At 50.5% G+C, this 22,952-nt stretch overlaps 1 protein-coding gene across 3 annotated transcripts in view; it reads left to right on the forward strand.

The window, feature by feature from the left end:
* The window catches only part of PRKAR1B (protein kinase cAMP-dependent type I regulatory subunit beta), a 102,356-nt gene extending 79,675 nt beyond the window's left edge, over nucleotides 1-22,681 (forward strand). For 2 of the 3 annotated variants that reach the window (XM_037506748.2, XM_037506749.2), the window contains 3 exons: nucleotides 1,422-1,543; nucleotides 20,685-20,766; nucleotides 21,128-22,681. In XM_037506748.2, coding sequence (XP_037362645.1) covers nucleotides 1,422-1,543; nucleotides 20,685-20,766; nucleotides 21,128-21,300 — 377 coding nt within the window. In that variant the 3' untranslated portion in view covers nucleotides 21,301-22,681. Of the gene's footprint in view, nucleotides 1-1,421; nucleotides 1,544-13,141; nucleotides 14,013-20,684; nucleotides 20,767-21,127 lie in introns of those variants that run through there. The other variant, XM_037506751.2, reaches the window with a different exon arrangement.
* The last annotated feature ends 271 nt before the right edge of the window (nucleotides 22,682-22,952 follow it).

The following is a 22,952-nucleotide window of genomic DNA, read 5'->3' on the forward strand; positions in this document are numbered from 1 at the left end:
AGCGGGCGGCAGGAGAGGTCTGCGCGCCATGTGGGACCCTCCTCCGGTGGCCGGGGAGCAGCCGGGGATCGAACCGGCGCCGCAGAGGCCGCGGGCAGCTTCGCAACCCAGCGCTCAACCGCTGCGCCACCGGGGAGGCCCTATCTTGCTTTTTAGACCTCAGAATAGTACCCATTTCCAATGTGTCAGGAAAAATCTGCTTATCAAATTTGTAGGGCTGAACTTTCTCTCTCGCTGCAGCAGGACTTGTGAAATCAAACACCTCTTATCATCCTTGTAAGGAGACCAGTAGCAAACACTGGTGTTGATGTGCCAGGCTGAGCACCAGTTCCCTCTTTAATAAGCCTGCAATCTTGCTCCTGGGTTACCTGCACTATTTGCAGACTCGGAGGTTACCCCCATTATTGGCTGAGGTTGCCACGGTGCTGAGTTGGTGAGCAGCTTCCACCTACAACTTTTCTTCTAAGAAAGATGGAGGGCAGCTGTGCGTGGAACCACCTCCCCCTACCCAGAATTTGTTCATCCTGGGGTTGTTCAAAAATTTGTCCTCTGCAACACATAGTGTCGACAGGAGTTTTAAAGGAGAGAAATCCCTTCTAACCTAGATCAGAAATAAATGCTTTGCTTTTTATTTTTAGCAGCTAACCTACATAAGCAGCATCTGATAAGTACAGGCCAGAAAAGTTCCTTTTGCCAAAAAAAAAAATAATCAGGCAATTATTATTTTCCTATAAAGGGAGCACATTTTTTTTTCCTTCCTGGGGTTAAGCATAGGTATTGACAGGGAAGGGAAGATGTGAGGAAGAATGAAGAGATACATAGACTCTGGAAGCATTTAAAGATAAACTGGGAACTGGAGTTAAGTATTAGGAACTAAAATAATGGCATGTACGTTATGCCTTAATATTGCAACATAAATACAGTTACATATTCTTTGAATGGCAATGAATGGTGTTTCTTTTGAACAGATAATTGCCTGAACTACTCTGGATTATTTCAAACCACTCAGTAGCCCTAGTGCTTTGCTGTGATTCAGTGTTTTTGCAAAATTATAGGAGATTCTATTATATTTTGAAGGTAACAAAAATATTTTCACACTAAGTTAACAGACTCAATTTTCAGTGCCCATTATTTGTGTTAAACCAGTGGCGTGTCTTGAAATCGCTCCCTGTTCAGACTCTCCACCTGCTGAGGATTACTGTGTACTCCTAGGGCGCAGCTTACCTGTAGAAATACCTGCCCCTTAGCACAGAAATATGCTTTCTGTGTCAGTAAATTACTCCTCTATGGTGGCAAAGCCTACTCATGATGGTTGACTGTGGGTGCTTTCAGAGGGAGCCTTCTGAGGTGAAGAGGAGGGCTTTGTGGTTTCCATGGGTGAGGACCCCACCGTGACTTGGCCCTTGTTCCACCTGCCCTAGAGTCCCTGGAGAAGTGGGAGCGCCTGACAGTAGCTGATGCCCTGGAGCCCGTCCAGTTTGAAGATGGAGAGAAAATCGTAGTTCAGGGAGAACCTGGGGATGACTTCTTCATCATCACGGAGGTAAACCCTGGGCATGCCACACTCAGATGGGGCTCCGGGTTCAGGTGGGGCTCTTGGACTTAGGTGGTATTCTGGAGCTCAGTGGGAGCTCAGGTAGGGCTCTGGGGCTCTGAGGCTCTGGGTTCAGGTAGGGTTCATGTGGGACTCAGGCAGGGCAGGCCTTTGGGGTTCAGGTGAGTCTCTGGACTCTGGTGGGCATTTGGAGCACACATGGAGTTCAGGTAGGATTCTGGGGCTGAGAGTTCAGGTGGGGCTTGGGGTGATTGTGGGCAGTAGTGCTTGCTTAGAATGGGTGGGAAGGATGGCTGCCTGCTCCGTGAGGATGTGTTCCCCTCCCACTGGAAAGAGAGTGACCAACGAGCCCATGCGTCCGCTGTGCCCCATACCAGCTTCAGCGTGAAGCTATATGGGGTCATAGTCTCACATTCCAGTGTGTCTTTTAATCTTTGCGATTGGAACTTTTTCTTAAAAATGGCGTAGGGCCCCTTGATCCACATTGATGAGGTTGCACATGCAGGAATTCAGGTAGAGGTGGAAAAGGTGAAGAAGGTGGGTGGATGGGGCCCACGTCAGTACCCTGGTGTGATCTGCACTCAGAGTTTTGCAGCCTGTTACCGTTGGGGAAATGCATACATTTAGGGCACATGTGCGCTCGTTTTATTTTTTACAACTTCATGCAAATCTGTAATGTTCTCAAATTAAAAGTTGAACTTTAAAAATGGGGCCAGACCTCTCAACCTGAACCCATAAGTCACTTCTCGTTCGAGCCACACCTCCACCCCTCTGCAGGGCAGGCGACAGCTGACTCCAGCCCATAATCCATGGCCCACACTTGAGCCATTGCTGAAGGCAAGCAGCTGTTGTGGCCAGCCCTTCAGCTCCAGGGCTGTGCCTCACCAGCCCCCCACCCCGAGAGAACCCCTGCTCCACAGCTGCCCAGGAATGGGTGAGTGGCCAGTCTTGCTGGTTTGGTCACCCTGCTGATGACACAGAGCCAGTACTATGTCACTGTTTGCTGGGCTTACTTTCTGCTTCTCTGGTCCTCAAGTGGGAAGGATTTCACATGCTCATTAAAGACATTCCTCAGCTCTGTGCTCGCTATTGGGAGGGGGATCCCTGCAGCATGGCAGAGTTTGGGCACTGCAGGCTGAATGCTTGTCCTGGCCCAGAGCAAAGTGGTCACTGTGCTGTTGCTGCCTTGGGAATATCGGAAAGAATGGAAGAGCACAAAGAGCTCAAACCCTGGTCGACATTTGACACACCAAATTTGGGGTTCACTTTCTTGGTTTAAAATAACAACAGATGCAACAGTAAAACCACCCAGGGAGCAGATGTCAGTAAGAAATTCCAGAATTCTCTGTGCCTGTGAGCACTGTGACATGGACCATACAGCATGGCTGTGTGCATAAGATCTCCAGGTAGGAAACGTGAATTTCATTTGAGACAAGCGTGGGGCTTGTGCAGATGCCCTTCCCAGGAGGTGTGTGTAGGTTCTCTCTCCATTGCCTCTCCCTGTAGCCCTCCCGCAGGGCAGTCTGGAGGGCTGTGGAGGTGAGCAGACAGAGGTGAGACCAATGGTCTGGAGTACTGGGAAGGGTCTCCCAGCCCCCCACCCCAAGGTTGCAATGTGTACTTGGGGCTCTGGACCTCATTCTGCCTCCCTCTCCATCGCCACGCGGAGCAGTACAAGCGCTGAGTGAGTGAGGGGGTGAGTGCATTAGTGAGGAGGTCTCCAACCTGAGCTGTCCTAGGGGTTGCTGAATAGTCTGAAGGAATCCCCTGCCGGGAGGAATTCTCAGGCAGTATAACTTGCCCTGTAGGTTGGAGGTGCTTTTAACCGTAATATTTCCTTGATAAGTGTAAAGGAAGAAAGAAAGACTAAAATAGGCAGAACAAAGTTTGGTCTAGGCAGTGCTAAATGAGGTCTTGGCTCAACAGACTGGAGAGGGGGATGAACCCACATTTTCAGCTCCTTGCCTTGTAGCCATAACCCCAGAAGTGAACCTTTCCAAAGACTCACGCCCTGAACTTGCCCAGAAGCTGCGTGCCTCCCTGCCAAAGGCCCAGGTGAGCCTTATGTAATTGCTCCTTAAGTCAAATCATTTCCAAGCCTTGATTTTGGAACTTTAAGGGAACAGTGGACCCCAAAGCCTGCATTTTTTAATATCCTCCTTAAGTCTGAAAGGAGCTGGGGGGGTTTCTCTGTGGTTATCTAAAGAAGTTTCCACAGAAGGTATTAAACTCTCAAACCCATGGCGGGAAGGCGGTGGTGTTTTCTCTGAGGGTGGCCGTGGGGGCTGTGCCGACACCTGCATGAGCTGGTCTGGACACCCCTCAGCCATAGTCACATTCTCTGCCGGCTGGTTTCCTGCCCCGGATGCTCCACTCCTCACCTCAACTGCCCGCATTCCATCAGGACAGCGGCCTCCGTGGAGACACCCTCTCTGGGCATCTGTGTGCCTGGCACTTTCCAGTTTGGAAGATGATGATTTCTACTGAGGTAGAGGGCAGATTCTTCAACCATCAGCATTAGAACAGCCCTGCCCCGCAAACCCACGGTATCATTACAAGTGACTGCAGCCTGTTGCTGTGCTCTCCCTGGAAAAGTGGAGTTGAATCCTCCCCTGAAGCTGGTCCAGACTCAGTTACTTCCTTGACCAATAGGACGTGGCAGAAATGACGTGGGAGGGTCACAGGAAGGCTGGCAGCTCCCACATGGGCTTTGAGACCTTGTTCTTGGGATGGGTTTGGAACCCAGCAGTTATGCTCAGAGGCACCCACATGATGTAGCTGTGGCAATGACTGCTCTGTGCTCCAGGTTCAACAGTTCACCTCAGATAATAGCCCCGCCACCACCACCCGCGACAGCGCCATAGTCCTGGCCAGAGCCGCCCACCCAGGCCCAGAACCATGAGTGTTGGTTTTAACTTCTGGAATTTCTTGTCAGTTTTCACCACTGAAGTGAATATAGAGCTGGAGTTCCCCCCCATCCCCACCTCCCTTGGACAGGGGGCTGTCCTGATGACCACGGTACCCCGGAAAGTATAAATTGCTGCTGTTCTTCTAGGCTTTACACTTGTTAATAAGAAAATGGTGCTCACAGGTCCCGTCTGACTGGGAGGTGAGTGTATATTGTCCTGTGCAGCGTTTTTATTAACCAATTACTGATCAAGCTTTAAAAAATCAGGAGATTTCAGGGGAACACCTGGATCTTTAATTTCTCTTGAAAAGTCTAGTGTCTGGCTGCAATTGACCTGAATCCACCTAGCATCCCATGAAGCTGAGAGTCAGGTGCCATGTTGCCATGTGCTCTGTTAGCCTCAGTCCTCACCCAGCCCTCTTGCCCCCTTGGTGATCTCAGCAGGTACCTTCAGGTGTGTGTTGGCCACATTAGTTCCAGTCATGAGCTGAGAGGATGACACCTCTGGTGATGCAGACAGTTGTCCAGCTGGGCTAACTTCCCTCCCAGCTGGTCCAAGGCTCTGGGTAGAAAAAATCATAAAAATGTGTGTGAAAGGCATGGATCAGCAAGGGACTCTCACAGAACACAGAGTTGTCACTAGCTGTGTGATTAATGATGAAAACTTGAACTGGCATTCTGAGCTTAGGCTGTGCCAGGCATTGTGGGAACACTGACATCAATGTAACCCAACCGCACCCATGAGGGAGCCCTGCTCAGGCTCCTGTCTAGTCAGGGACACCCAGCTTTGCCCAAGGACACACAGCACCTAAGTGATGGACCCAAGACTCAGTCTCTACATCCATGGCTCTGATCCTGTGCTCTTTGTGTGTGGTATGTATCCAAGTGTTTTACCGTTTCTCTCCTTAGAGCTTTTCCCAGAGTGTCACAGATTTCTCCATGCCCCTCTCCCTTTGGGTGGTGGTAGGGATCTGACCCTGTCATGTTTTGCCCACCCTGGGCCCAGATGTTGCGTTGCCTCCCACGAAGACTGTCAGAGAAAATTCTCACGATTTTTGTTGAGGGTGTACCTGCACCAAGGCTGTGGTTTTGTGTTGTTAACAGCCAATTCTCAGAGATCCCATCCCCTGCAGAATCACCAGCAGATGGTGCCAAGGGTGGGGTTGGGGGTGGGGAGGTGGGGGGCAATGACTGCCCATAGCCAAGAGCTCCTAATGCCCTCAGCAAAGAAAGACTTCAGAAGATTCTTCAGAGAACAATTCTATCAAGAGATTTTGACTTTGTGGCAGGAACGTCCTCCCCCTATTGATGGAATATGCATGCTGGTTGGGGGTTGAGGGGCCAGAGAGTGGGGTTGGGGCAGACCCACATAAACCAAGTATTGTACAGGCCTCTGGAATGTAACCCAACCCTCTCGGAAGGTATAGTTTTCACAGTGTTGTAAAATGTATTTGAAGTGGTCTCCTTGGCAACTTGAATTCTTTTCCCTTTTCCTCTGTGATCAACCAAATTTGGTAAGTCGCATTGGGATCCCAGGGTTCACGGGAATCAGACACTCTCAGAATGAAATGCAACCTAGCAGACTTGTAGCTTCAATTGCTATTTTCCCACATAGTCAGAAGCCATCTACAGCCCGCTACCCATTCCCGCCTGGTGCCCAGTGAGCCTTCCAATACCCCAAGGTCTTCTCCATGGTTCTGGGGATTAGTTGGGAGACAAGCAAGGCAGGAGGCTGCAGTCTTTGGTTCAGGAAGGACCTGGACATTGGTGATTCTGGGTGGTGTGTCTGAATGGGGAAGTGGGGCCTGTTGATTGACCTTGGGGGGCAAATGGAGAAGTCAGCTAAGGGAATGTTGTGTAGGTTTTTTTTTTTAATTTTTAAACTTTTTTTTTTAAAGATTGATTTATTTATTTATACAAGCACTGGGTACAGTCAGAAGCGCGGGAAGATGAGAGAAGTCACCAGAGCCAGAGGGGAGAGCAGACCAGGCAGACTGACGAAGTACACTGCTGAGGGGAGCAGCAGGCGGCAGGAGAGGTCTGCGCGCCATGTGGGACCCTCGCCTGGCGGCCGGGGATTGAACTGGTGCTGCAGAGGCTGTGGGCAGCTTCACAACCCAGCGCTCAACCACTGCGCCACCGGGGAGGCCCTGTTGTGTAGTTTTTTAAAGCTAGAATCTGCCTCCACCCCCACCACCACCAAGGAACATCCCATTGATGTGTGCTTCTGAGTGAAGATCTTAGTGACAATTTGGTTGTCAGTTTAGTAAGAGGTGAGAGTGCGTGGCAGGACAACAAGGGGCATACACAGCGATCGTGGTTCTTTTAAAAGACTTTTCAAAAAATATTCTGGTGTGACTGCTCCGGTAGGAGTTGTTTTTATGGGCTAGTTGAACATTTCTATATTTAACGCATTACTTACCCCCAGTTCTTGTGATGCTCATGGATTCAATTGTACAGTAAAATACAGTGGAGACAGCCCACGTGGCTGGACCACGGTGCCCAGCATTTGGTCTAACACCAGTCTAGATGTTTCTCTGAAGGTGTTTTTCAGATGTGATTAACATTTCTATCAGTTTGAGGAAAGCAGATGCCCCTTCATGACACTATGGTTATTCTTCATCCTATTAGTTGAAGGTTTTTCTTAAGAAACAAAAGACCAAGGTCCCCCAAGGAAGGGGGACTTTGCCTGTAGGTGTCCTCTGGACTCTTCCCTGCTGCCCACCCTACAGATTTTGGACTGGCTGCCCCCACAATCATGTGAGACAGTTCCTTAATATAAATTTCTCTTTCTATATGTACCCTAATGGTTCAGTTTCTCTGGAAGAATCCCACTAATATACCTGCTTTCTGACTCTTCCTAAATGGTCAGGCATCTGTGCAAGTGGGTATGAGGCCAATACCTGCTGGGATGGTCATTTGCTCACAGGGACCATCACAGCACTCTGACCCCTTAGGGTTGGACCCTATAGGACTGGGCAGCTGCCTGCCCTCTGTGCTTCTACTTGGGGGGAGTAGGACCTGCAAGACATGGGCCAGTGGGGGGCCTCCATTTGGCTGACAGTTTTGGTGCTTGTTCTTTTCCTTGAAGCCACAAGTGGAGAAGAAATCTGGGGCCTTTGGAGTCAAGGCTATTTCCTTGAGCTGTTATCCCCAGGGTCCCCAAATGAGTGTCCTGTTCTGCTTAGCATGCTCATGTCACTTTCTTGTGCCCATTCTTGCCTATGTGGATTTCTACAACAAATTGTTTTGTCATCTGTGCTTGTGGCTGGTTCCAGACACACCTCTGCATTCTCCCAGGTGGACATCAGTGTCCTGGAACCTTAGGGGAGCCTGCACACCTGTGCCCTGGCAGCTTGTGGGTGGGAAGCCTTGCTCTGCTGGAAGATTTGATTGTTGGAGGGCTGGCTTCCCCAGATGTTGGGGGCCTGCACAGATGTGGAAGGTGACAAGGCAGATACTTAATGAGTCATTAACACCTGCAGCACTCTGGAGTCAATGTGGGAAGGCAGAACCTGGTTATAGGACGCCCCTACCTCACGTGACCCTGAAGGGGCTGTGCTGAAGCAGAGTCCTCCTGCTTCTGTAGCTCTGCACGTTGTCTCTGAGCTGTGGGGGCTATGCACCCTGATACCTGAGTCTCAAGTTCTTGGAAAGTATTCCCAGTAGATCTTTAAACCTGGGCCTGACACACACAGGTGTGGACAGTGCAGAGGGTGTGGTCCTGTGCATCCTTCATCTTGGAGACCCCAACCTGCCTCAGCCTGTGGGGTGGGAGGTGGCTGCATATCTGGGACTCCTCTCAGGTACAGAGTCCTGTAGGTGCCTGTGGCTGAGGATTCTCATTGATGCCAGCCAGTGGGACCCACAGGGGTTGCTGCTGGGCTGGGCTGGGCTGGCCTGGCCTGGCCTTGGCTGGTCCACCCCCAGGGAGAGGGCATTTGAACCTGGCAGAGAGATGACAGAATGTGGAGAATGTGCCAGGCTCTATGAGGCATGCAGACGGCCCAGCTGTTCCCTAGTCCCCATCAAGACTGACGTCTTCCTGGATGGTGCTCTCCAGGAAAACCTTAGAAGAGGATTTGGGGGGTCGGGGTGACTGCTGTGGATCTCAGGTTCCTTCTGCCACATTCCTCATAGTAGGCCCCGCCCTCACGCCCTGCCTAGAATTCCCCTGTGGCCAGAGCAGCTGCACACTGAGAGTGGAATCCCAACTTGCTCCCACACCAGGCTGTACAGCCTGGGAGGTGTTGCCATGGAAACTCTAGATTGGATTTATCTACTCTCTTAACAAATTAATTTTATGAATGTCCACAATGTTGAAGCAACTGCAAAGCAACATATTTTGGGCTGCCTCTGAAGCTGGGAGTCTTCCCTACTCATCATAGTGCCTTCCACTCATGCCCGCAGATATTACAACCTGGATACGTTGGGGAGTTCTTAGGGAGAAGACCCTCATGAGTCTTCTTTGCTAAGGGCCTTTTATGACTCAGCTGTGGTACATCTCTACCCTGTATCATGCTGGAGCTTAAAGATACTGCCAGGGTGATGGCACCTGATGTTTGCTGGCAGAGGAGAGAAGTTGTTGACTCATTTGCCACTGAAACCCTGGTTCCCATGGAGAAATGTCCAGCTAAAGCAGGAGAACAGGAAGGTGGGACAATTATCCTGGTGGGTGGGCTCAGGAGGTAATAGGGATGGTCCCAACCAATGGGGAAGATATAGGTGGACAAGTGGGTGGTTGGGTATTGAAGTATGAGTAGAAGTTCTCCAGGTGGTAAGTAGGTGGGGAAAGAGCATCCAGATAAACAACACCAAAGGCAGACATGGAAACACAGAGGCAAAAGGGTGTCCAGTGTGGTGGGCAGAAGGCCAGGCTGGACAGGACACACTCCTGTATCCCAAAACAAGGAGTCACAAGTAGCTACTGTCATCTTTCTGTGGATAGTGATAGGACTTTTCTGTTGTGACATCCAGCCATGCTCACTGCTGCTGAGTCCTCTGGCTGAGGTCAGTGTTGTGGGACAAAGTTTTTGGGTCCAGCCTTCACAAGCAGAAAAGAACAACTTTCTGGGCTGAATTGGAAGAAGCACTTTTCAGAAACTCCTAGGTGGGAACCAAGGAGACCAAGATTAAGTTGTTCGCCATGGGCCTGGGTAGACTCTGTCTTCATGCTCAGATACTTCCTGGCATGGAGGTGCCCTTGTTAGTGATATTGACTGCCTTGGCAACCTCATCATTGACAGTAGGGGCGACCAGGATCTCAGAGGAGTTTTTTCTACTTTTAAAGACTTTTCCCCCCATCGCTACACCTTATACCCCTTTGACTCTTTCTCCCCCCTTTCTCTTAATTTCAGAAGTCTATTTCATGTGGTAGTATCCACTAGTTTTTATGGGTATTTTGCTTTGCTGAATCATCTGCTATGCAAATGTTCCTTGTTTGTCATCCTGACTTGCTTTGCTATACACAATTCTCTCAAACTTTTTCCTTTTTGTGGTAAATGGCAACATCTTGTCTTTCTTTATGGCTGAATACTATTCCACAATGAAGATATACCACATCTTCTTGATCCAGTCCTCTGTCAGTGAGCACTTAGATTGTTTCTGTGGCCTAGATATTATAAATAATGTTGTACAACATATAGTTTTTTGAGTTGATGGTTTCACTCAAAACCATTTTTTGGATAGATGCCCAAGAGTGGGATTGCTTGGGGTCATGTGATGTTTTCATTTTTAGCTTTTTAAAGTAAATCCAGATTTCTTTCCAAAATGGCTGCACCAGTTTACATTCCCCTCAGCAGTATAATAGGGTTCCTCTTTCTCTGCATCCTCTCCAGCACTTGTTGGGAGGCTCATGGGTGTGGAATTATATCTCATTGTAATTTTTATCTGCATCTCCCTTATTAGGAGTGATGATGAACATTTTTCCATATATCTCTCGGCCTTCTGGATATCCTTTTGGTGAATTGTCTCTTTAGGTGTGCTGCCCATTTATTAAGTGGGGTGTTTGTTTTTATTAAATTTAGTAATTTTTAAATATGTCTTGGACATTGACCTTGTGTCGGTTGTATAATGTGTGAATATTTTCTCCCACTCAGTCAGGTGTCTTTTTAATCTACTTATATTTTCTTTCCCTATGTCAAAACTTTTAATTTGAGGTAATCCCAATTCCTTATTTTTCTTTTATTTCCCTTGCTATGCAAGAGGTTGAGTCTCAAAAAACATCTTTATCATTGATGTCACAAACCAAATTGCCAGTCTTTTCTTTTTTTATATTTTATTACTACAGGCCTTATATCTAAGTCTTTAACCCCTTTTGATTTTATTTTTGTGCATGGAGATAGTGATCTAACTTCATTCTTTTATATGGTCCTTCCAGTTTTCCCAGCATCATTTATTAAAGAAATTCTCCTTTCTTAATTGTATGAGTATAGCTGCTTTATGATGAATTAAGTATCGATATATTTACATGGGTTTATGTCTGGACTTTCAGGTCTCTTCCACTGATCTATGTGTCTTTTTATTCCAATACTACATTGTTATAACTACTTCTTTTTTATGGTATAAAAGCAGGTAATGTTGTGTCTCTGTTTCTTTTTTCCCTCAGGGCTATTGTAGCTATTTGAGACCTTTTATTTTCCCATATAAATTTTAATCTTTTGTTCAATTTATTTGAAGAGTATTGTTGGTATTTTGAAGAGGTTGTATTAATTTTATATATTACTTTTGGTTGAACAGTCATTTTGACGATATTAATTCTTCCCATTTATGAGCATGGAATGTATTTCTATCTCCTTATGTAGTGATTTAGATCCTTTAATAAAATTCTGTAGTTTTCATTGTATACGTCCTTTGCTTCCTTGTTTAGGTTAATTCCTAGATAGTTTAATTTTTTTTGAAGTGATTGTGAATGGAATTATTTTCCTAATTTTTCTTCTCATTCATTGTATATAAAAATGCAACACATTCTGCATTCTTCCTTCTATTAACATTAGATCTTGTTTGGTCCTCTTTATCAAGTTGCTTTAGGTCTAATATTAAATTGTTTATTTGGGATTTTCTTGCCCCTTAATGTGAGCTTGTATTGCAATTATCTTCCCTCTTGAGACCACTTTTGCTGCATCCCATAAATTCTGATAGCTTGTACCCTCATTTTCATTAGTCTCAAGGTATTTCTTGATTAAACATTTTATTTTTTTAGCTTGATTTTAGGTTCAGCAAAATTGAAGTTGAAAGTACACATTTCCCATATATCTCCAGCCCCCCAACCTGCTTAGCCTCCCCCCTTATCAGTCTTCCCACCAGAGGTACATGGTTGCCATTGATGAACTGACATTGACATGTCATCAGAATCCAAAGTCCATACTTTACATTAGAGTAATTCCTGTTGCTGTACAGTCTATTTATTTTGATGAATGTGTAACAACATGTATCCACTGTAGTACCATCATGCTGAGTAATTTCACTGCCCTAAATATCCGCTGTTCTCCACCTATTCACCCCTCCCTTCCTAAATCTCTTGTCACGTCTGATATTTTACTGTCTCTATAAGTTCTGCCTTCTCCAGAATGCCATGTACTTAGGAATCATACAGTATGTACCTTTTTAGATTTTTTTTTTTAATTTAGTAATATGCATTTAAGGTTTCTCCATGTCTTTTTATGACTTGATAGCTTAGTAATATCAAATAATATTCCACTGTCTGGAAGAACTGCAATTTATCCATTCACCAACTAAAATGCATCTTGGTTGCATTTTGGGCAAATTTTGGCAGTTATGAATGAAAGCTGTTAAAAACACCTGTGAGCAGGTTTCTGTATGGACATATTTTCAGCTCCTTTGGATAAAATACCCAGGGGTGTGGTCATTGAATCTCAGGGGTTTGAGTTCACTCATGCTTGGTGTGTGCTTGGTGTGACCAGCCCAGCCCCTCTCCAGTGACCTTGTGCTCTGCTCTCACAGTGGATCCTCCCAGGCCAGGTCTTGGGAGCTCTGATGCCCACTTTGAGGGTCACGGAAGTTCAAGGGACTCCCAGCCACAGTTCTGACATTGCCTTCCTGTCACAGGACATCCTTGCCATCTGGGGACCAGAGATTGTGTGTTCCCTCCAAGTCCCCTTTTATGAGTGAGAAACCTCTGGACTGTGCAGGGAAGGCCACTCCCAGCACATCAGTCAACTGGACAGGCAAGGAAGCCCCAGACTAGCCAAGGTGGGCATGACACATGGACTGGAGGGTAGATAAACCATCTTCCACATGTGGATTCTACAAGTTGCCCCTAGATTAGGTGCTTCCATGTCACCTGCGGCCTTCTTACTGGCTGTCCCCTGAGAGCATTCTGTGGATGAGGAGATAGTGAAAGTCTGGACAACCTGGAGCTCAGCGTTCCTGTATTTGGAGATACAAGCCTTTAAAAAAATTATTTTTAAATTACGCAATAAAAAGGTCCCTTGCCGGAATCAGACCAGTGGCACAGAATTATCTTCAAAAAAGGAAAATACTACAGGACAATTGTGTGGATTTCTGGTGATTTCTTTTTCATGTTTTAAATTAATGTTAGAAACATTGAAAGTTTAACACATTCCTCTCAAAAGTATAAAAAGCACCGTCTTCCTCCCTCCCCCTGAGCCCCCAGAGAGGCCAGTGGGAGCAGGGCCACACTCGTTTTCCATTTCCAGATCTGGTTTCCTGCTGGTACCTTCACATGGCGTAGTTGTTCCAGACCAGACAGATGTGGAATGTTTGCTGGATTCCGCGGTCCTGCCTGATCCCGTGGAGATTGCTGGCACCGAGGGAGGAGAATTAAGCAGCGTGCAGAGACCGTTGCCATAAAGACGGATGTTTTGGCCCGGAAAATCCTAACAGATGTGCAGTTCTGGACAAATCAATTTGTGGGGGTGTCCCCTCCCATTGCCCACCAGCCAGGAGCTGAGCCAGCCCAGGGTGGCTTACGTCTTGGTGGGACTGACAGCTGTGTGCTCCTCTGCTCCCATAGGTGGCAGTGATTGAGCCCCATCCCCCCAGCCTTTCTGGAAGCCCAAGCATGAGAGCAAATAATGAGCTTCTTGAGGAGACTGGCCTCCCGTGGTCTTATTGAGCTGTCTGTATTGCTCTGATTCACTGTCCAGGTAGTGGTCAACAACTGTGACACAGGGCCCTGACATCCTCCCCAGAGACCACTGGCCCCAGCAGAGTGTGGAGTGTGTGGAGGTGACCAAGGAGCCCTGTTCTGAAGAGAGGGATAAGTGGGGAGCTCAGAGGAATCCCTCAGGAGAGAAGTGCCACCCATGAGACTGACTGGAGGGTTGCCTCGCTGGCTTTGGGTATTCAGGATCACAAAGCTCCCTGGGATGTCTGGAGCGTCGGTTGGAATTATTCCTGGGCGTGATCATGAGCTTCTGTTTTATTCCCACCTTTTGCTAAACGGTAAAGGAACAAAAAGAAACCTGCACTTAGATTTACCAGCTTTCTTCTCTTGAGCAAGTCCAAATGGTTCCCTCAGGAAGGCACCAGACACATGAACCCAGCACCCTGTGTTCCAAGAGGGTGCATCCCTGGACCTGGTGGCTCAAGAAATCACCCCAGGGTTGGAGAAGTGCCAGTGGGCTCCCTTTCTGGGTATAGAGTCAGGGACGTATCAAGAACACCTCTGCTTTCTTGGATCATTTTGGAGGTACCCTCCAGGTGCCAGCCCTGTCCAGTCCTGGGCATACAGCAGAACCCACTTCCCTTGGCCTGTCACTATTTGGAGATACCTGTAGGTCCCTACCAGACTGAGTACCCTGTACCTGGGGCAGCTGATAGGAGACTCACGGGCAGAGATCCAGGGATGGCCTTTGGGTGGAGGGAACAGTTTGTGCAAATGCTTGGAAGTCTGTCATACCAGAACTTAGTGTCCAAGCAGAGGTTTGTCAAGGAGGAAGTGCCAAGTCTGCCTGACCAGAGGATTAGGATATAGACTCTTTTGGAAGGCAATAAAAAAATAACCAGAGTTGTTGGGACACAGTGTCCTCTAGGGCGGAGGTGGGGGCATGGGGCAAAATCCAGGAGCCAGGAAGGGGGCACTGGGCACTCGTTCTGAGCCCCATGTTGCGCTTTGCCCCATGTCCTGCCCTTGACTTATGAGTCTCAGGTTCCTACAGAGGGACTGGGAACCAGTGACCTGCAAGTCCTACTTGGGGTGGCGTGCCGGAGGAATTTAGGAGAGTGCTGGGTCTCTGGTTGGATCCCACATGACTAGAGGAAGGCAGGGTTGGGGTGATTGGATGACAGGTCAGTGATGGCAGAGAGTGTGAATGGGGCTGGGGATGTGAACTGGAGATTGTGGAAGGAGTCAGGGGACCCACAGTCAGTTTCATGTCAGAACCAGTGGCAGGGGTGGGAGCTGCTGAGCAGTCAATGGAGGAGGACTGTGGGGGCAAGACTGTAGGACCAGCACCTTGCTCTCGATTTTCCACTTATTGAAAAGGTAACTGATATGTATACACACACATGCATGCATATGCATACAAGTACTTTTGCACACACACCAGCACTCCTAGAATGGTAGAGCAGCTGGGGGGCTGAGCCAAGGTATGTCTCAGATCACTGTGGTAGGAACTTTTATCTCATGGGCTTTGGTCTAAGCAAGGGGTCCTTTGGCAGAAGGACAGGGTCTGGAGAGGCCCCATGTCGGGGGGGCTGCGCACTGGGGGGGTATGGGTGAGGCAGCACAGAGGCTGGTCTGGTTAGGGTCACAGCGTAGTGGCTAGCATGTGGAGGGAGCACCTCTGCTATTATCAAATGGGGTGCATTGAGTGATGGATCTGGTAACCTGAGATGGGCTAGTGGGGAACCCAGGCACAGGGCGGAGGTGGTAACTGTCCACACAGATGGGCGGTGGTGGGTGGGGTGGAGGGAAGGCCTGGGGCTGAGGTTCTGACTGCAACACAGGCAGAGGGATGGGCGGAGGGGCAGTTCCAGCACTGTGACCCATCGGGAGGGAGAGGCAGGGGAGGTGTTGAGCTAGGAACCCACTGTCAAACACTGTCCATGATGTGGGGCCCTGTGGATGGAGATGCATAGAGGCTGGGGCAGGTGATGAGTAGCTCTGTGTCTCTGGAGCTAGGGCACCTGGGGGACCTCACTCATTGCTTGACCTTGAGCACCAGAAACCACGTTGACCTCAGAGTGGACAACACGCAGCTGCCAGCAATCCCCACCCACCCTGGGAGGCAGAAGGAGCCCTGGGTGGCTGCGCCTTAGGCATGGTCCAGAAGTGGCTACTCTCCCACCCTGGCTGCAGCAAAACATCCTGGTTGCAATGCTCTGGGCCATGCTCCTGCGGTCCCCAAATCTGCAGAAGGCAGGAAGGGACCTGGGCCATGGAAGGGCACTGGAAGCAGTGCCAGAGGCCCAGCTAAGGCTTATGACCTGCATCCTCTCTGTCCTGAGCTGGTGTGACCACATGCCCACCCCAGGAGGGCCTGCTGAGCACTGTCATCCATCACCATCATTTCATATCCCGAGGCACTGTCTCACTGCCAAGAGCACCGAGACATAACTGTGTTTGGAGAGAATCCTCACTGAGCGGTGCTTCCCTGGCCTCACACCCTGGGGCCACCTGCTCCCTTCTCTTAGCTGGCGCCGGAATCCACATTAATTCTGTTGTTTTCCCACGGAAGCTGCTGGTTTGTACCTTTGCCAAGGCCCCGACCTCATGGATGATCCATTAAATGTTGGCACAAAACCCACCCGGGGCTGGTCACCAACGAAAGTGTGTTTGCAGTTGTTTCAGGGACGGTTTGCTGCCTGAAGTGTGTGATGGAGGAGCAGCAGGGAGGCCAGATGGGGGCTGTTGCAGAGAACTGGTGTGGGCACCTTGTAACAAATACATGAGAGGCAGCTCGACACAACCCCAAAACATTTGGAAAAACAGTTAGTCTGGGAGCCTGCAGAGAAGTCGCCATCTGAAGGAGCAGAAATGGAAGGGAGTTGCAGTGAAGATCCTGAAATTGTCTTCCCCAAGCCGAAAATAGTTCTGTAGCAATGATGGCTTTTTAAAAAAGTAGGTGCACAGGTTTATTTACTCAGAAGAGATCACAGAGCTTCCTGGGAGGTGTTTATTAGAATGAGCTGATTTAATCCTGTGTGCGTGTGTGTGTGTGTGTGTGTGTGTGTGTGTGTGTACACAAGCACAGACATGTAAGATTCTGCTTAAGCAGAGAAACACATGGGCAAAGTAAGTAAAGTTTTAATTTTTCAGGTTTTGAGGAATTTCATTAGGTAGAAGTTTCTCATGAGGGCTGAGCCCTGGGAACGAGCATTTTATGTTTTGTCCACCTTTACATCTAGTCCTGTCTGCCTCCCTCATCACAGCTAATTGAATTTGACAAGCGTGAAACTTTTCTGAAGTGGGGACTCCTTGACCTGCTGCCAGCGCTCTCTGGTGACCAGTGTTGTACCCATTTCACAGGGAGGCCGCAGCGCTGCTAGCACCTCCAGGGCCAACAGCCGGACTTGAGCTCGGAGACCCGGGGCGCGGCAGATCTCAGGCTCACGCCCCCTTGGTCTCCTGGGCTCCAGGCATGTCAAGGCTCTGCCGGCGGTGGGTGGGACCGTCTCAACACCTTTCCAGCACCTGCCATGTGTTTCATTGCTTAGTTGCCTTTTAATTTATGGAAAGTGTTACTGTTTCCATTTGTGGCAGTGATATTTTCTTTCAAAATATGACTATTCCAATGGGCTAATTTTTCCTCTTGTAGAACTTCGTATAAACGGGCTCACAGTGTGTGTTGCGTCTGCCTCTTCTCTCCACTGCGGGTCTTTGCACTCAGGGCCTCTCCTTTCTCCATGCGGGCAGAGCTGGCGCTGCCCACACACCCTCCTGCTCTGTGGGCATTGGGTGGGTGGTTTCCCGTCTGGATGGCTGTGAACATCGGCTCTTGTACCAGGTCTGCGACGAGTACCCCATAGGTCCTGCTTTCATTAGGATGGTCTGCTGAAGTCCCTGCACCTCTGGGGACTGTGCCAGGCACAGGGTGGGGGGCATGGGAGGTGCCACCCGCCCTGCTCTGAGTTGAATGATTACAGCCGTGGTCCCACCAGGATGCTGGTTCCCCGAGGGCAGCCCGGGTCTGACCATTCTCGGGCTGGCCCCGAGTGCTGGTTCTGTGAGCACTGAGTGAGTGGGGGAGGGTGTGCCTACAAGGGTAGGTGAAAGGGGAAGCATCAGGAGTTCCAGGGGAGGCAAAGGGCACACGTCTGTGAGGAAGGGCACTGATGCAGGGTCATCTTCCCTACCTGGGTGCGTCGTCTTCCCGGAGGGCTGCCCCTCAGCTGGGACCCCATCTTCCGCCCCTCCCGGCTCTGTCATCTGGCTGACCAGCTCGGGGGGCCTTTGAGCCCAAAGCTTCAGGGCTTAATGCCAGGCCAGAGGGGCCGTTCCAGGCAACGGGAAGCCCAGCGGCCCTGCCTTCAAGGAGCATTCTCCACCATGACCTCGCTCTGTTTTCTTTCTGTGAAACATCATACTCGCCCATAGCAGAAAACCAAGAAGTCGATTTTGTTATTTATTTTGTAGAAAATTTTTGAAAATCCAAAATGTTGAAAGGAAAATGGATCGTTTATAATCCTCTCCACTCGGAGACACTGGTAGTAACATTCTTCTCGCGCCCCCTCCGAGCCATTTCTCTGGGTGTGTGACCTGATTTATTTTTAGAGTTGGGTCAGAATCAATAAGTAAGAAATTTGGGGAATATGATCTAGAGTTTTGGCAAGTCTGTTTTTCCAGCCCAAAAAATTCCGCTCGCAGTCCCCCGAGGCTGTCTGTTCTGCCTCACTGTGTCTGGGAAAGGGGCTCGGGCAGGAGCTTCACTCCAGCGCCCGGCCATGGCCCCCCAGCCCGGAAAGCCCAGGGCCTGTGGTGATCAGGCCTGTTGCTCATGTTGTGGGAACTCAGCTCTGCTAGTGGGGGGCCCACACCCCTTCTGCTCCCTCTGCCCGTTTTTCTCCGTCTGCTGTGTCTTGCTCCCGTTCTTGGGTTTGGCATCTTGTTCTGAGGTGGAGCAGACAGGGACGGCCGCCGTCTTGCCATTGCGTCAGTCCCCTGAAAACCTGAACCCCTGTAGCAACGAGCTCCCGTGCGATGCAGCTGAAAGAAGAGGTGTCTGTCTGTGTGGCTCTGTCCCACGTGGCCCTCTCATGTCTGTCCACACTGCCCCTTGGTGCTCTACTGCAGTAACAAATCACACCCCGAGCTGGACTGCAGCACGGGTGAGGAGCCGGTGCCCAGTCTCCGTGGTGGCATGGCCGCACAGAGGAATGGAGAAGGGGTTGCGTGGATGACCTTAGTTCTTGTTTGTTGAGCGTCTTCCATCCTAACTGCTTTCCACATGTCCATCTTTTTTTTAATAAAAGGTATATTAAAAGGTACAACTGTAAAAGATAATTAGGGCACCACCATGGGTGTCACGAGAGGACTGTCCCTCTCAGCGGTGCTTATCTATCAGCCCCATCTGCTCCAGGGGGCCCGAGCACCACAAGGTTTGCCAATGGCACTCACGGCGGCAGCCAGTCTAGGGAAGCTGAAGTTCAGACCATCCACTGGAAAGAGAGAGACCAAGGGACTTCGGGTGCCAGCGTGGCCATGGAGCTCAGAGCTGTGCCTCAGACTCGTGAATGGCAGGTGGCCTGAGTTTGTGGGTGCTCAGCCCAGGGAGCACTTCCTGGCCTGCGTGAGGGGGGGCGGGGAGGCAGCCATGCTCAGCTCAAGTAGGGAGCCGGTTGTTTAGATGTCCTGCTCCACCCGTCAGCTGGCCTCGTAAACGCCCAGATGCGCAGGAGCCAAGTGGCCCCGTGGCGAAGTGGGGGCCCTGGGGGAACCGGCTGGAAGGGGCTGCCAAGTGGTGCCCAGAGATTCCAGCAGAGTCTCCTGACCTGCATCTCCCCCAGACTGTGGCGAGGTGGGGGTTACATATTAACTTGGGCACAGCCTGTCGGCGTTTACGAGGCTGGGTCTGGGTGACAGGGTGATGGGAGCCCACTTTGAAAAGAGGTTTTGTTCGCTGGTGCTGAAAGGGCATTGGGGTGCACTGCCGTCTAGTGCTGTGGACTTCAAGGCCCCAGGGACTGAGTGGGTTCTGAGTCCCTTGGGGAATTCAGAGGATCCTACTGCCACAGGCTCCTCAGCTGCAAAGTGGGCAGTGGCATCCTCATGAGAAAGGGGCAGGTGACCTCCCTGTGCAGCTCAGTTACATTGGAGGCCTCTAGACGGGCTGGCTGGTGGTGGGACTCCTGTGTCGTGTGTGGACACCGGCTGGCTACGGGCCCTAGGCAGTTTAAAGAAAGCCTCCTTTTAACCCTGACGAGGTTCTGTGAATGGTGGAAATGGATTCCTGGTGGTGGACGAACATGTGTTGGGTTCCTCCAACCTAGGGACTTTCCCAGATTTATATGGCAGGCAGGAGGGTCCTAGTGTGGTACCCTCTGCTTGGCACCAAGGGCATTCCGACTGCAGCTGGTGGGGTCTTTAATGTGTAAAGCGTTCCCGGGTATGCCATTCTGCCCAAGCTCTTGTTAATCATTGAGCTGACTGTGCCTCAGACACCCCACCTCTGTTTAGGGGTCAGAAGGAAGCCACATTGCTGAGTGGGTGCGTGACCCTGAGCCCATGCCGCTCCTGCTTGGCTGGCAAGCTGGACATGCTCCAGTCCTTGAGAGTTGGCCCAAGGTCACTGGAAATAGTACAGAGACAGAACTGCTGCTTGGAGGGAGACCGCCAGGTTCTCCGCCTGGGCCTGCAGGGGTGTTCAGAGCCTCCTGAGTCCCTGCTGGGGAAGAGGCTCCTGGGTCAGAAACACATGGGAGCTGGGCTGGAGAGGAGGGTGGGCCCTGGATGGTGCCATAGCTCTGTTCCCCATGACCTTATATCCAGGAGGAGGAAAGTGGGAATTCGGTTTAGAAGGGGCAGGGGCACTTGGAAGGGAGCTGGTGGGAGGTGGACTGGGATAGTGCCCCATTGCTGGGGACCCCCTCACGGAACCCCTTCACATGTCTCCCTCTCATGTGACCGTCATATGCGACTCCCTCTTACATAACCCCATTGCTGGGTGGCTCTTTCATGTGCGACCTCCGCGCCCCACTGTAACCTCCCGACACGATCCCCTTGCTGGTCAGCCCCTGCCCCACCCTTGCTTGTCCTGCTCCAGTAGCCAAATCTCTTGTGTCCCTTGCTGTCCACAGGGCACGGCTTCCGTCCTCCAGCGCCGGTCCCCCAATGAGGAGTATGTGGAGGTGGGGCGCCTCGGGCCTTCCGACTACTTTGGTGAGTGGGAGTCCCTTCCCTCATGAGCTGCAGTCATCTTGTGGGATCCCGGGAGGGAATCTGAGCAGGGAGGCCCATGGGAGGGGCCGGGGGGGCATTCCTGGCTCCACACACACAGCCTGCTGCCGCGGGATGAGGCCCAGGCGTGTGTGAGCTTCAGATGGACCATCAGTGACATGTTAGTATAAGCGTCTCTCCAACCACCAGTCACGCTTACTCTTTTAAGGATTTTGTTTGAGATTCAAATTAAATGAAGTGTCCTGGGGTTGGTTCTTCCTAAATCTGCTGCCCTGGCTGCACCCAGCCCAGGAGCAGCCACCTGCCCCAGGTTGGGCCCTGACCAGTCTGTCTTGGCCCCCAGGGGAGATCGCGCTGCTGCTGAACCGGCCCCGGGCAGCCACTGTGGTGGCGCGGGGACCCCTCAAGTGTGTCAAGTTGGACCGGCCCCGCTTCGAGCGTGTGCTGGGTCCTTGCTCCGAGATCCTCAAGAGGAACATCCAGCGCTACAACAGCTTCATCTCCCTCACCGTCTGAGTCCCTCCACTTCCTGCCCTGCTTCCCATGTGCTGGCGTGTTCGTCTGTGTCAGGAGGCCTTGGTGGGGGGCTGGTGTCCCAGCATGGGGGGACTGTCCCCTCCAGCGGACTCACCTTTGGAATAAAATAGTCACCTCATGCATTTCAACACAACAACCAAGGGTGTCTACACCTCACCCTCTTCTCCCTGCTCCATGGGCTTGTCTTATGGGACCCATCCTCATCTCCCCACATCTTCTGGGGCACATGGGGGTGTGCCCACCCCCAGGGGCCAAAGGCCCCAGCTATGAGTCCATGTTGACCAGACCTGCTGATGGCTCTCTTTGCCAGAGTTGGGCCAGGTCACCAGGTGTGGGTCTGAGTGTGGAGCTGGTGACAACACCAGGGATGTCCCACAACCACCCTTGGGCTTCGAGCCATAAGTTGAGGTTAGAGAAAGGGAGGGTCTTGGCCCCTCCCTCAGACACTCCTGCCCAGTCTGAGAGGGTCCTGTCCAGCGTGCCAGGGTGGGAGAGCCCTGCCTTGGAGCAAGAGAGGGTGGCTGGCCCAGTATGGCGGGGGGTCCTGGCTCAGGTGAGGCCATGCTACTGAAAGTGAACCCACACAGTGGGGTCTGGCCTTGCATTGGAATGTTTAAAGGTGTGGTCCTTTTTTGGAAAGGCCATCTTGGGCGAGCTTTGACAGGAAGTCAGGGGCAGCTGGTCACCTTGCTGGATTGAGATGGCTAGGATGGGGAGGAAACAGTGTGAGTTTGGGACTTTCCAAGATCCAGTGAGTGCTGTTCTCTTGGATTTGGGGGGAACCCAAACAATGTCTCCTATTATTGCAAAGTAGCTTATTAGAGACCTTGCAAGGAAGAGGAGGGAGGGGTTCCTCGAACCTGTTCTGGGTAAAGTTGTGAGAACCAGGCCAGGTCCCTTCTGCGTTATTCTCCAGATGATGTGCCTCCAGTTGGGGCCTTTGCCCTGGGAAAGAAAATGTGCAGCTCCCAAACTGAGCCTCCATTCTCACGTCAGAAAAAAAATTCAGTCAAACCAGCTGTGGGTCCCCCACACCCAAGTCATCCATTGATTGATTTCCCCTGAAAAATATCTTCACTCCAACACTAATGTGAGAGACAGACCTGGGGGGACTGGGCAAGGGTGGACAGAGAGCCTCGTGTGACTTCTGGGGACCTGAATGCTATCGAGATGGTGCAGTTAACCCGACTTTGCTTCTGCCTGTGCACGTCGGGAGGGGGGCTGCCCAGTCTTGGGGACCCTTGCCAGCCCTGTCTTTCCCTGTGGATGTGTCTGTGATGTGTGAACCCCACCCCTATTTATTGCAATGTTTTGAGTGCTGCATGTACTATTAAATGTGCAATGAAGTACCTCTTCTCGACTTGGGGGTTTTGGTCTGAAATCTTTAATAGATGGTTTCTTTTTCCTTTTTTTTTTAATAGTGGTAAAATGTAACAAATTTACTATCTTAACCATTTTTAGGTGTATGGTTCAGAGGCACCAAGCACACTCACACGTGCAAACATCACCATCATCCATCCCCAGAAGTTTCTCATCTTCCCAAATTAAACTCTGTCCACATTAACCTCTGACTCTCACCACTGCTCCCCACCTCCCAACACCCACCATCCACTCTCTGTCTCAATGGACCT

Source organism: Talpa occidentalis, unplaced genomic scaffold, assembly GCF_014898055.3.
Source record: "Talpa occidentalis isolate TD23 unplaced genomic scaffold, MPIMG_talOcc4v2.1 talOcc4.12, whole genome shotgun sequence".
Classification (NCBI taxonomy): Eukaryota; Metazoa; Chordata; class Mammalia; order Eulipotyphla; family Talpidae; genus Talpa; species Talpa occidentalis.